Genomic DNA, 14,585 nt, shown 5'->3' with positions numbered 1-14,585 from the left:
TTCTCACCAGTAAACTCTCTCTCTCTCTCTCTCTCTCTCTCTCTCTGTGTAGAATTTGAATCACCAGAAACTCTTAACTGCAGTGTTATAGATAGAATAGAAGTAACCTATTATATACTGGCTGTATATCATCCCATCCTACTTGTTAAATTCTGCACATTTTCTTATGAGAGAACAACATAATGGCACTTTTTACCTCATTAATTCACTGATAGAAATTGTTTTCGTATTTTCAGCACATTACATGGAAGATGCAGAGGTTTTGTGTGATCGATTAGGAATTTTTGTAGATGGCAGCTTGCAGTGCATAGGAAATCCTAAAGAGGTATCTTAACTTCAATATTATATCCTCCATATTATGTTGGCTCCATTTCAAGTACTCTTCTTTATCGTATTTATATCCTCCCCCCGAAAAAAAGAAAAAGAAAAAAAGGGCTCTCTTTGCATAATTTATATACGAGATATCGTGTGGCCTCTCTTTTCTTGTTAAAAGAACAGTGCATAATTTTTTTAGCATGCCTGATATGTACAATATATGAGTGTACATTGAAGAACATGCAAGCTACTTGGATGTTGCCTGAAGGTTAAACACGAAATGTATTGCCTAGTTCAGATATTCTCGTCTGAATCGTATAAACAATAGATTTTCTTCTGAAATCCTCACTATTAAGGGAAAAAGAAATCTGTCTTAAACAGATACGAAATAGTTCTGCCATGCTTATTTCATGAATATAATAGACATGAGGAATAACTCCACCATGGCTGTATCTTGTGCACCTCCTTCCCTGCAGGCGTACTCTATGCATTGCATCTTTCTTTTTTCCCATCAAACAATTCTTAGTGGAGTATTTTCCAATTATTTGTGTAAATGGATAAAATTCTATGTTTTAACGAGAGACAAGGATTTGGATGCAGCAACCCCTCTAAAAAAAGGAACACAACTACATATGTTTGTTTTTCTGAATGAACTCCTTTGTATGCATAACACAATGGGAAGTAAAATAGTGTGAAAAAAATTAATATCTTCGTTTTTTCTTGACAAAATGCATGTGGTCTTTCATTATTCAGCATTTTCTAATTGAATGAAAGGTGATTTGTTAAATCATTTAAACTAGTATTGCACGTGGGTGGGTGAAAGTGTTGTGTCCTATTTTCAAACCAAAGCTATTTGCGCTGGACTAAAGCAATTTCATGTAAAATTTTGTTGATTTCTAGTTGAAATTTTCTTCAGAGCTAGTTTTTAGCAATTTGAATCAAATTTGAAGTAGATGATTTTTCAGTAACACTTAGTATTCCAATGGTATTTGATAGCTTAAAGGTAGATATGGAGGATCTTACGTGTTTTCGATGACAACATCTTCAGATCATGAGGAAGATGTGGAGAAGATGGTGCGGCATCTCTCCCCAAATGCTAACAAGATATACCACTTATCTAGAACCCAAAAGTTTGAGCTGCCTAAACATGAGATCAGAATTGCTGATGTAATTCAGAATTGCTGATCTCTGAATTGGCATTCATAGTAGGCTTCTTCAATGGATTGGCATGCAGTTGAATATATATGATCATGTTGTTGTTACCATATCATCGTGTATTTGTTTTTCTATTTTCCTTTTCTCTTGGGAAACTTGGCTCAGGTATTTGTATGCAGAACCTAATGGGTATGGAAGTTCTTTGTTTTTTTTTTTTTTATCAGAAGTATAAATTACCTGCCAATGACGGACTGAGCATAACAATGTAATAATATATAAATAAATCATTGCGGTATATAGCAAAATCATGTAAAGTTTTTCAATGTTCTAGTATACAACTCGAAAGTAAATGTGTCAATGATATTCAGTACTTGTAATTTGATTCGGATCAAACACAACTCCATGAACAAGTCCTGACCGGCCTAAGAAATTTCTTTGAGAAGTCACTGTTGAAGGCATTGGTTGAATATTATGGGGGAGTGGAATCTCAGTCGAGTGGCCAGAAATGCAGAGGGTTCCAGAATCATCTTGCTCCCAGTACACTTCTACCATAATCCCTCTAGGATTCTCTTCAGATTCTGTTCCTGGAATTCCCACAAACCTGGCTCCCAAAGGTATCTGCGTAATTATTGTAAGAGGAGATAAGATGGGGGACTGCACACAAATGACTCTTAAAGCTTTTCCTCTCATGTACTTGCTATTCACAAAATAAAGTAAATGAAAAAAAAAATACACTTACTGAAACTGCGACTCCAGATGTTAAAGTCAGAGTTGCCAACCTCCCTTCGGCTGCCGCACTCTCTAGCTCTGCCTGCCTCGCAATATTCAAGAAAACTTCTTCAAGTGTTGTAAGACCCAGTTGAATGTCTGATATACCAAATTCCTTTTCTCTATTTTGTAGCTCCTCGAAAAATTTCTGTCCAAGATTAAGAGTACCAAAGAAAAAATACATTATTCTAATTGATAAAGGTCAACATATACGGTAAGAGCTAAAAACATTTCATTAGACACTACAATGGAAACTGCTGAAGTTACCAAATCATGTAGAAATGGTATTTACCATATACAGTAAGAAGGAAAACTATAAATGACATCACTTCGTTATTTTAATAATGATGAAAATTCTGTAGATCTCTGAAAGTTTGGGCAACAAAATTGGTAATGAGAGCTTTCCAGAAGTATTTTCATTAATCTACGTCATCCCAGTGCAAATACAGTTGAATGTTTCTCCAATGATCCATATGTGTATCGTTTCAAAGAATGCAATATATAGGATGATTTAGTCATGCACTGACTTAATATCGTTAACATTTACTAAGTGTATTGTGAAGGTAAAGCTATTATGTGATTGAAGGTTCAGAATTTTGATGCTGCATCAGTGGAAATGCAATACTGCTCCAGGTACTAAATCCATATCCATACTGCAAAGATTCTGACCCAAAGCTAGGATTTATAAAGATGACAAAGGACAGATGTAATAGAAACGAAAACAAAATACAACATAAAAGATCCCTACCGTCAAAAGCTTCTCTCTATCATGAGGAATCACGAAAGTCAAAAAGGCTTTATTCTCCTCTTTCGGTACTATATCCAATCGCTGTAAAAACATTCCCCAAGTCAGAAACCAACCTATTTTTATGTTTATGAAAAACTTTAATCAATTACTTGTTTCACATACATCTTTGAAAAACTGCTTCACAGCCTCATGATGAATTGTAGAAACTGCAGCTCCTTGGGGAGGAGAATGAGTCTGTGGAGTCTGTCCATTATTGCTTCCAAGGAAGCTAACATTAGCAATGAAACCAGTGCCAAACCGTGACTTCAACCTGATTGAGGTTCCAATGCAGCGAAGTCTACCCTTGGCCATGATTCCTATGCGGTCACTTAAAATATCAGCTTCTTCCATTGAATGTGTTGTTAGGACAATGGCACGACCTTTCTTTGCATCATTTATTATGTCCCATACATGTCTTCTCGTTATTGGATCCATGCCAGTTGTCTGCCGATTAAGGGGAAAATGAAACTTATCATAAATAGATCAAGTAAATAAATATCCGAGTGACAATATTCCTATCTGCGTACCGGCTCATCCAAAATGACTAACTTCGGATCGCCAATAAGGGCTATTGCAACACTGAGGCGACGTTTCATTCCTCCACTGTAACTCCCAGCTCTCATTTTGGCTGCCTCAGTGAGTCTCACCTCTGCCAATGAATTCTGAGCAACCTGCATTTGAGAAGAATCGTTTATCTTAAAGAAGAATGAAAACGAGCATCAACAATAAATTTCATCATCACAAGTAAACGCAATAAATAGGATACTCCGTCTGGGGATCATAGAGTATGTTTTGAATCTTCAAAAACTGGTAAGGAAGAAAGCAGGTGATACACCATTTGCTTGCGTATTACATACCGATTTAATAGAAGCAGGGGGTAGGCCTTTGATACTAGCAAAGAGGTGAAGGTGCTCTTGACCAGACAATGCATCCCAAAGGATATCAAACTATTGAGAGATGCAGAATTCAAGATTAGCGCACAACTTCTTTTCTGAGTCATTGCTATTGAAAACTATGTTATATATAACTGAAAACATGTGGCAATCCACATTCATCAACAGACACACGTAGAGGTCACCTGGGGACAAACTCCTATAATTCTGCGAATGTTTGACATGCCAACTGCGCTTCGGATTGAATTTCCATAAATTAATGCTGTTAACAACACAGATTTGGATGTTACACCCTTCTTGACTTCATTTCAACAGGAGAGAGAGAGAGAGAGAGAGAATCACCATCTCCACCAGTCACTGGTGTAATCCCAGTCAAACAATTAATTGCCGTAGTTTTTCCAGCTCCGTTAGGTCCAAGAAGACAAAATAACTGATCTTTTGCAAAGTTCACCCACAAGCCCTGAAGGAAAGTTGCAAATAAGCATCATTATGGTAATCTTATGCCTGATGATGCTTGATGACAATCAATAAACTGGGAAGAAAAAAAATACATTGATGATAGAGATACAAAAAAGAACATAAATCTGGGTGAGAATAAATGCTCCTCAAGACACCTAATGTATAACTACCAGAGTGATGGATAGCAGGATCCACCACTATAGATTCTCCTCGACAACCGCATAGGCCAACAATCAATCGTATCGATTGATACACATAATCTAGGTATGTAGTCTACCCAGCTCTGCCTGTGCCCACTGATATATAAACTAAGAATGAAAGAGTTAATGGTGGAAAAACAGAAGCATGTGCATTGAACAAATAAGATATCTGATTAGGTCAATTTCATAAAACCATCCTCCTTACAAACTATCCATCACTAGGACCCTCCACCAACTTATACCAACTACATGATCAGGTAGATATGGAAAAATAAAATAAAAAATAAAAAAAACACAAAAAGCTTGCTTTGATTCCCTCAACTTGGCCAAAACTAATGTTGGAAAGAGGTGCTTACCCTAAGGGCATGGTAAGGTGGAGTCTTCTTGCATTTACAGCAACCACACTGCCTAGTCCCAGGATATGTCTTTGCAAGACCACGTATTTGAACAGCAACATTTGGATCAACAACGCCTTCCTGTGTTTGATGTTTTACTAGGTTTTCCTCTTCAAGGACATCTCCATCATCTGGAGTAATATGCTCCTGCTGTGGGACAGAACCTATGCAACTACAAATGCCACCCTCTACGATGAGAGGGGGGAAAAGCATCAGTCATAATTCCAGGCAATGGGGAGAACTCATGAGCAGATACTGAAGATCAAGCTGAATTACCTCTCACTTTGCTTCCACCTTTCCCCATCCAATACCAAGGGTTTAGGAAGTAAAACACTGATTTTCTCACACCAGATGCATTTGGGATTATATTGTCGAAGTAGATAGCCAATACAAACCACAGAAAAAACGTAGCAACAAGCCATTTGTAAATATCATCCTGTCAAGAATAGAAGAAACACAAAATAATTAAAACGGAAGTGATTCAGCTTAGATTAAAGTAAACAGAGAAAAAAGAATGAGGAATACAAAAGGGAGAAATAGAGGAAGGAAGGTGTCATATGCAATTTTTCACTACAATGTATATTGTGATCTTTGTATTGTCAATATTGGGTTTTGAGCTCGAAGTCTTCACATACAATTGTTATCACACACTCCGTATCATTTGGTGCGCACTTGGCCCGCCTACTCCAGCTCACCCCAACATCTTGAGGGGTTGAAGTTGCATCAGAAAGAAGATTTAGAGCTTGAGCAAGAAGATTAGGTGGGAACAACGACCAGATAGCTCTTAAGTTACTAGAGAAGTTGTGTCGGTAGGGAAATCCAAATATTGTAACAAGCTGCAAGGACAAAATAGAAACATATTAGTACAAATGAACCGATAACTCCAATCATAGAGATTTAACAAGGGAATCTTGCCTGCGTCATAAAGCCAACAATAAATATGGAGAAACCCACTGTTGTGGATGAAGATGACTTGCTAATGAAGGATGACAACATGAAGGCAAAGCCAATCTAGCATCAAAAGTTAGAAAGACAGGTAAGGGTGACTATTTAAAATGGGCTGGCTTAATTAAGAACCAAAATCACCATGAATAAACATAAAGTAAAACAATGACCTACACGGCTTGCAGGAAATACTCTTACCATATTGAGTTGGAAAAGAAAGAACACAAAGAACACAACCGCAAAACTGTTGTGCAAGAAAAAATCAAACTGAAACATCATGCCAAAGAGAACTAAGAAAAGTGAGGAGAGAAGTGTAAGAAATCCCTCCCATGCGAGCCATGAGAGCCAGTAGGCAGAATCATAAAGACCCATCATATTCATTGCCTGTGAGGATAAAAACCAAAAATGAAAAATAGAACAATTCTGCAAAGGGACGGCAATATTAATCCTATTTTTAACTTCAGATTGCGGAAGGTCGATCAATACCTGGCGAAGTTTAAGCTCTTTCTCTGTGATCAAAGAACTGATTTGAACCACAAAAGTAAACATGGCAGTTGCAAGGAAAAAGGTTGGTCCTACTGCAGACACTGCAGAGAAAGTTGACACTGCAGGGTGTGCAAATTCCTTGATCCCCACAACCCAGCTAAAGCTTGGGTCTGAACATGCACAAAATCATCAAATTACTGGTACATTTAGTCAAATGCAGAAACGGAGATCACATATAAAATCATGTGACTAGAAAATTCCAAACAAGATGACAGAAAACAAGAACTAGAATTTAATACCTCCAATCAGATGTCTCGCAATCTCACGCTCTGTGGCAATTTGAAGTGGTATTTGAAATTTAAATGTGGGATCTTCATAATTCCCACGCACCGAAACTGGAGTTGAATTAGTCTGTATGCCGTAGCTAATTACAGTAGCATTTCTTTCTACAAAATGCAAAGCTCCTGGGCACCTCATCGGATTACTAAGAAGCCATGCATCTACTTCACTCGGTGTTCCAAATGATTGAACCTGCATAAATAATGGTACATTGAAAATGGGTACACCATAATTCCCCATTCAGAATCGTCCTAAACTATTTCCTTTTTCGTCCACCCCCTCAACTAACCAAACCCAAGATTCTGTATCAATAAAATTTAGGACCAATTTCAATAGAGAATTCAAATTTCCACTCGAACCACAGCAAAAGTATAGGACTGAGCAATTTTCAATTGTCATTCGCTCTTTCCTTTCCTTTGGGTTCTCAGCAACTAAACAAAGAATTTTTATTTTATTTTTTTTAAAGAAAAAAGACTCAATCAATTTAAAAATTTCTATTCGCATCTGGCTGGTCAACTCTCTTGATGTTCAATTCGATAATTGTACCTTTTTTTTTCGAACAACAACACTCAAAATTCTTCGTTTCCTTTTTTTTTTTTTTTTTTTTTTTTTTTTTTTTTTTTTTTCCTACCGATCAACTGGCTGAGCAATATTAAAATTTCTTTTTCCAATGGATTCAAAGCCAGAAATAAAAAATCCAAAACTGGCACGACCAAAGCACTCGAAATTCCCTTTTCGCTCATTTTCTCCGCATCTAAACCGCGACTAAATCTCAAAAAACTCCACTTTTTATCCTAACACCAAAGCTCTGAAACACGCAATTCTCAACAATTTCACTTCCATTTCCTTATCTCAGCAAGACAGCAACCAAACAGAAGCACCTACCTTGCTCTCCGGAATCGGCCTGCCAGGGTTATTGGCCATGATGTTTGTCACAATCTTCCGAACCGTGGCGCTCGCATTCCCGCTCCACAGAAGGTCGAAGCAGGGGAGCTTGGTGTAGAACTTGTCCTCGCAGGGCGGGATCGGCGGCAAGAGCAGGGCCTTAGGGTCCGTCACGCTCTTATATGCCGTGGAGGTCGCGTAGCGAGCCTCGATGGCCTTCTGGATGGAGAAGATAAGGAAGATGAAGAATAAGGACGAGAAGAGCTGCATGAACGTCGCCGTCTTGTTCCGCCACGAGAGCAGTAGATTCTTCTTTAGAAGCGCTGCGTATTGCTGCCACAGCAGCGGAAAACCGCGCCGTAAGTTCATGCTTTTACGGGTTTTGGCTTTCCAGAATTGTTTTTTTTTGGTGGGGAAGTTGGAATGTTGAGGGTGGTATTTATATTTTATACCAGGGATCTAAGAAGAGGAACGTTGAAAAGGCGCGGTTCTAACTTCAGCGTGCAAGGTTGGGAGTGGGGGGGAATTGGGTCTGCTTTTTAAAGGAATTACGAGGTATGCCACTGGGTTCGTTGTTTTAACACGCTACCGGAATTCCGGTGTCTGAAGACCCCAGGTTCTAGGAAGGAGCAGATCGGTTAATAATTGTCGTCGTCATCGTTGTTTTAACTTGTTTATTAGGAGTCAAATTTTATTTATTTATTTATTTTTTATTTATTTTTATATATATAGGTAGGAGTCAATTTTTTATCTTATTAAGAATTCGAGCCTTTGACCAACAATGTGGACACTTTGGAGAGCATACTTTTCTTACCCTCTAAGCTAAGATCAAGCGTTCTAATTTTTGCTCTGCGATGATGAATATTGAAATCCTTTAAACTTAGTGGTAAGAAAGTCCAATTAGAAATTCAGGGACGGAGCTAGGGGCCAGCAGAGGTTATGGCCCCCTTTCAATTCAAAAAAAAAAAAGAAAAAATTATATAAAAATAATTAAAAAATTAGCTTATCAGTCTCTACCAACAATTTTTTTTTTTGGCCCATAACCCCTGTCTATAAGAATTTTTGGCTTCGTCCCAACTTATAACGTGATTACCAAAGAACGAATTTCAAACATAGTTAAAATTGTACTTCGACATTTAAAATTGTACGTTTTTAAAAAGTATTCTCTTGCGTGTTGTACTTTTTTTTTAACAAACTCAAAAATCAAATGCAACACTTTTCACAATTTTATTTTTTAAAAAAGAAAATGCTATGGACGTGTGAAATTGCATAGGCAAACACACTCTTAGGAAAATAAAGTGGATCAGGATCATCTCAAATTATTTGTCTGAATTTGAGAGAATTCGAAACAGGTAATTGTGAGAGACCACTTATAGAACCTCTCTCACCGAATAAAAATTGGGCTGCTTAATTAATTATCCGGTCAGGTAGGTTCTGTAAGTGGTCTCTTACAAAACCACCTACTCGAATTCTCTCAAATTCAGATAAATAATCCGAATAAAGTGAGATTTCATTCTGTCTTTTTATGAGATAAGAGAGTTAAAGAGATGACGGAACAACCATGAAGGCGACCATGATTGGGAACCAGGCGTCTCAAATGCGAATCGGCAGACGTGTATTGGTCGATCTACTCTATCACGACAGGTAAAGAATTTGGACCACCCCACATGTATTTATCAAAATTCAAAAACCTCGCGGGCGCTTATTATTAGCATCGGAAGGAGCCCATGAGACGTGATTTTTCACGTTCACATTGACGGAGAAAGCGACGTTCGTTTTGGGGGTCACGTTACTTTCAAGAGGAAAAGGGGTACTTTCGTCAGTTAAGATGTAGAGGATGAAGGGCAAATCAGTCATCTGGATATTGCAGTGGACACTGAATAATGTAATGGCGGTAGCCGGTAGGTCAAACCTTGCGATCTAAGCAACGAATAACGTGGCATGATCGTACTCTCATTTTATTGGGAAAACCTTGGGAGATTTTGCTGTTGATTTAGTTGGCTTGCCCGTTGAATTATGATTGTCACTGTCCACTGATCACCCGGTTACAAATGTGTAAGCCAAATCCGGATCGACCAAATTTCTTGGTTGACTTTCCTACAATTTCGCGAAAATTTGGGAACCACAGGGTTCGTCAAAACTCTTGAAAGCGTGCGTGGTGGTTGGGGTCTTTCATTCTTAATTAGGATTGAATTTCTTGAACTATAATTTAATGAGAGGCCCCTCGATAAGGATGAGCTATAAAAGTGATATTTTACGACCTCCACTTAAAATTGTATTGAATTTCCTTTTTTTAAAATTATTTTTTCAAATCGCAGGCAATGCGATACTTTTTTAAAAACGCAGAATTTTAAAAGATAAACTGCGATTTTAAAGGTCAAATTGAAATTTTGCCAAAAGCATAATTGTATTTTTAAAAATCAATTTTTCAAATCGCACATTTTAAAATACTTATAGAGTGATGTTTCCTCAAAAACTGTTAGATTTAGGCTAACATCTCACTGCACCTACTTATGGATTGGATGGTCCGAATTATCACACCCAAAAAAAAAAAAAAAAAGGCTCTTTCCAAGAAACTACTTATTTTTTATTGTTTGATCACGGAGACTACGAACTATTCAACTTTTTATAGATTTTTTTTATTTTTATTTGTGAGGAGACTTTTACGATCTTAGTTCGAAGGTGATAGTAAGTCATGTGGCATTAATAGATTTATTGAACCTAGATAAGAATAACGAGTTTTTATTCAAAATGGTTAAGAGTCGTCATTGGAGAAATCTTAAATACTAAGAATTACACGGTATTGGACGCTCTCAAGCCGTGTTTACGTACGCTCATAATCATCTTAGGCACTGTTATTTAATATGGAAACTGTATTTGCCTTGGACCTTAAGGGTTTAAGAAAATTAATTGACCAGCATTTGGTGTCATTATGATTTCTTATATTATCTTTTTGTGAATTTTTTGTATTCAATGTTTGTGAAATGACTCCTGCTATTTGTTTATTTCCATATGTTACTTGCGTGTATTAATAATCTTCTCTTAGATAGTTTCATGACCCAAACTGGAGGTAACTGAGCTGCTTTGAGGTTTTTACGTGTGATGCTGAAGACTGGTCACAACTGGCGCCATGGGCGTCCACAGTGTTGCGTCCAAAGGTATCACTTTCAACCCATCGCAGAATTTCTTGCTGCTTACTTATCTGTGGGTTATGATATAATTAAATCTGATTATATTTCTGGCTCGTACAATATGCCTCTTGTAACTGCGAGTAGGTAATATTTCAATTTTCCTTCAAGCCATTTCAGGGCTCCAAACAAGTATTTGAAGTGTTTTAAAATGAGTACCTTGTCATTGTCTTCATTGAGTAGGATATTTAATCTTTGATTTGGTAACATTTTCAAATGTTGTTTGTCTCCTCAGTTCAACAAATAATACCTCCCTTCTTGCTCTCTATCGTCCTTTACTTTTTAGATGCTGTTACTGGGCTATTATAACTAAGTCTTCTGAGAATTCACAAACATATAATATGTATATTACGATAATTTTCTCAGAAGTTTCCTTTCAATTAATTGTGTTGGAGAAAATTCCTCCAATTTAGTCTATTAAACTAACATGTGTTCAAAATGAATACATGTCAGTTTAATATACCAAATATGATGGAAAATTTGTCCTCAATAAAATTTCATTTAATGATCCATTTGTTTCGACATAAAATGTTTTTATAGTAAAATATTTCTAAGGAAATAATTTTTCAGGAAAATATTTTTCACAGATAACATTTTTCGGCGTTTGGCCCGTACAGAAAATCACAGATATTTTTTATATTTTCATTCAATCATATTAACCTATAAAAATCAATTTTTATTCACAACATAAATATTAGGGTTATATGCCTTTTTGGTCCCTGAATTTTGACAACTTTATTTTTTAGTCCATGAGTTTTAATTCGCATCACTGATGGTACCTCAATTTTGAAAAAAGACCAAATTAGTATCTCGGTTAGGTTTTCCGTTCAAAAACTAACGGTACACCACGTGTCAACATTTGAGGTTGACACGTGTCACTATATAAAAAAAATGAAAAATTAATTAAAAAATAGTAATATTAAAAAAATATTAAAAAAATGAAAAAAAAAATAAGAAAACAAGGGGGTGGCTCTTTGGCCACCCCTTGACAAGAAAAAAAAAAAAAAAAAAAAAAAAATTAAAGATCGGTTTTGGCCCTTAGGGTTGGTTGGGGGTGCGGCCTGGAGGTGGCCGAACAACCCCCGTGGCCCTTGGGGGTGGTTCAGCAAGGGCCAAAATCGATCTTTATTTTGTTTATTTTTATTTTTTTTTTGTCAAGGGGGTGCCAAAATGGGGGTGGCCAGACCCCCTTATTTTTTTATTTTTTCAATTTTTTTATAAATTTTTTAATATATATATTTTTTTAATTTTTAATTAATTTTTAAAGATTTTAAATTTTTAAATTTTTTTTATATAGTGCTACGTGTCAATTCGGTCTTTTTCCAAAATTGAGGTACCATCTGTGATGCGAATTGAAACTCAAGAACTAAAAAATAAAGTTGTCAAAATTCAGGGACCAAATGTGTATTTAACCCTAAATATTAATATAAATAATTGCTTGGTGGTGGTCCGAGGGTGGTCCAGGGGTATCTCAGTGGTGGTTTGGGGTAATTTGGTGGTAGTGCAGGGGTGGCTCGATGGTGATCCGGGGAGCTCAGCGGTGGTCCAGGGGACACAACGATGGTCCGAGGGTGGTTCGGTGGTAGTTTGAGGGTGCCTCGGTGATGGTCTAAGGTGGCTCGGGTGTGGTCCAGGGTAGCTCAGTGATGGTCTAGGGGTAGCTCCATGATGGTTTAGGGTGACTCAACAGTGGTCCGGAGGTGGCTCGGTGGTGGTTCAGGGGTGGCTCGGTGGCAATCTGGCGGTAGTCCAGCGGTAGCCCGGGGGTGGATCAGCGATGGTCCGAGGTGATTTGGTGGTGACCTAGCGGTTTCCCGGGTTTGTTTTGGTGGTGGTGTAACGATGATCAAGCGGTTTGAGAAGGAAAAACTCAAACTCGAAAAATAATTTACGGAATTTAAAAATGTAAATCATTTTTCAAAACTAAAGATATTTTTTTTTTGTCAAATTGAAAATATTTTCGGTTTGACTATTATTTTCAACCGCACCAAACACTAAAAAAAAATATAAAAAAAAAACATTTTTCAAAAAATATTTTATACCAAGTCAAAAGGAACATAAGATTTGGTCAAATGAGCACATTGTTGACCACAATGATATATGATCATGTAGAACCGTGCAAGGCTGAATTATTAGAAGATACTCAGAGATGCTACTGGGTGTGCTAAGTAGTTTCCACTTTCCACCCTATTTGGAGCCACCACTCACCGGGTCATATTTTATTTTGAATACTCCTTGGTTAGGTGAAATTTGGCTGTTTGTTCATATTGAAAGGTACTAATTGCCTTTTTTATTTGTTCTTCAAATGCATAGCACGAAGGTAATCAATTATGTTTCTTATTATGACTACTCTCTAAATGAAAACAGAAATTTTTTCTAAAACAATAAAGATAAAATTCAAAGTTGTTTTTAAGAACATTTATGTGGAATAGGTTTTGGGGTGCGTTCGAGTTAATAGTACTATAACTTTTACTACAATTTTCTTACAAATTGACAGGATTGTCCACGTGACCCTTACCATGTTAGTTATTACAATGTAAACAGCCACGTGACAGTCATTTTCATCACACTTGGGCTATCACACAAGTTTGTTTGTATGAGAATTTTAGTAAAAATTATAATAATTCCGGTTCTCTAATTCTCATTTAGTAAACCCAAACAAATTTGGAAAAAAAAAAAACCCCTTAACATATGATAATCGGATTATGTTCTAGAACTATGTTCTGTCAACTCCTTCAACTCCTTTCTTTCTCTTTTCCATTTATCTCAAAAAAGAGAGAGAAAAAAAAAAAAAAAAAAAAAAAAAAAAAAAAAAAAGGTCTTGAAAAAGCCTAATGATTTGAACTGGGTAATATTTAAAAATTATGTTCACATTGACAAACAAAAAAGGCAGAGGACATGGTGATGCGTGACACACATTTCTTATAAAAATATGATTTGATAACGATTGTAACTTATCCTACCCACATCGGAGGCAACACTACAGTGAAAAGAAAATAATTTTTTTAAAAAAAAAACTAAGAGAGAGATAAAGGTTTTGAAAAAAAATTAAGAGCCCTTTTGACCATGTGATTTCGTGGGTTAAAAGTATAATTTTAAACAAAATCACAAAAAATGTATAGTTTGTGAATGCATTTTTGAAAAATTACGGTTTGAAACTGTAAAAAAATATGCATTTTTAAATCGTAAGTAAGGGATGCGTTTTTAAAAAGAACGATTTTAAAGGTTAAATTGCGATTTTACCAGACGCTTAATTGTGTTTTAAAAAATCGCATTTTCAAATCGCTATTTTTTAAATCACACATTTTGAAAACCTCAAACCCAAACTGACCATAAATGTGAAATCTAATAAATTCAAGGATGTAAAGGTAGTTTCTTCCGTTTTAAAATTAATATTAAACATAAAAACCAAAGGTTAGTTTTTTTTTTTTTTTTTTTTTCATATGTAAGAGAAGTTTTATTAAAAAATATAAGACGGCCCTAAATACATTGCGAGTATACAAAGGAACAACCAAACCCAACCAGCTTATTAGAAGATACTTGGAGATGCTACTGGGTGTGCTAAGTAGTTTCCACTTTCCACCCATATTTGGAGCCACCACTCACCGGGTCATATTTTATTTTGAATACTCCTTGGTTAGGTGAAATTTGGCTGTTTGTTCATATTGAAAGGTACTAATTGCCTTTTTTATTTGTTGTTCAAATGCATATAGCACGAAGGTAATCAACTATGTTTCTTATTATGACTACTCTCTAAATGAAAACATGAA

General features: G+C 36.3%; 1 protein-coding gene across 2 annotated transcripts; it reads right to left on the bottom strand.

Moving 5' to 3' along the window:
• Positions 1-1,722: 1,722 nt before the first annotated feature.
• Positions 1,723-8,058, bottom strand: LOC133875185 (ABC transporter A family member 2). 2 transcript variants are annotated; one of them, XM_062313220.1, is made up of 16 exons: positions 7,628-8,056; positions 6,703-6,934; positions 6,404-6,573; positions 6,116-6,301; positions 5,888-5,983; positions 5,608-5,808; positions 5,249-5,408; positions 4,934-5,160; positions 4,261-4,378; positions 4,104-4,180; positions 3,883-3,972; positions 3,553-3,696; positions 3,149-3,469; positions 2,987-3,067; positions 2,210-2,386; positions 1,723-2,088 (listed from the first exon to the last, which is right to left on the bottom strand). In XM_062313220.1, the coding sequence occupies exons 1-16, from the start codon at positions 7,994-7,996 to the stop codon at positions 1,825-1,827; spliced, it is 2,913 nt and encodes a 970-aa protein (XP_062169204.1). In that variant the 5' UTR covers positions 7,997-8,056; the 3' UTR covers positions 1,723-1,824. The 2 variants fall into 2 exon arrangements, with proteins under 2 accessions (XP_062169204.1, XP_062169203.1); XM_062313219.1 differs by having other exon boundaries at positions 6,116-6,573; positions 7,628-8,058.
• Positions 8,059-14,585: the final 6,527 nt, after the last annotated feature.

This window comes from Alnus glutinosa, chromosome 8, assembly GCF_958979055.1.
Source record: "Alnus glutinosa chromosome 8, dhAlnGlut1.1, whole genome shotgun sequence".
In the NCBI taxonomy this organism is placed as follows: domain Eukaryota; kingdom Viridiplantae; phylum Streptophyta; class Magnoliopsida; order Fagales; family Betulaceae; genus Alnus; species Alnus glutinosa.
Note: the sequence above shows the minus strand (reverse complement) of the source record. Positions and strands in the feature narration are given on the sequence as shown.

What these genes read in the sequence shown, in the direction of transcription:
- LOC133875185 (XM_062313219.1), bottom strand. Translation starts at nt 7,996, where the DNA reads ATGAACTTACGGCGCGGTTTTCCGCTGCTGTGGCAGCAATACGCAGCG. An exon ending in GGCCGATTCCGGAGAGCAAG is followed by an intron (nt 6,935 to 7,627) that starts GTAGGTGCTTCT and finishes TTATTTATGCAG; the next exon opens with GTTCAATCATTTGGAACACC. An exon ending in CATCTGGAGTCGCAGTTTCA is followed by an intron (nt 2,089 to 2,209) that starts GTAAGTGTATTT and finishes ATAATTACGCAG; the next exon opens with ATACCTTTGGGAGCCAGGTT.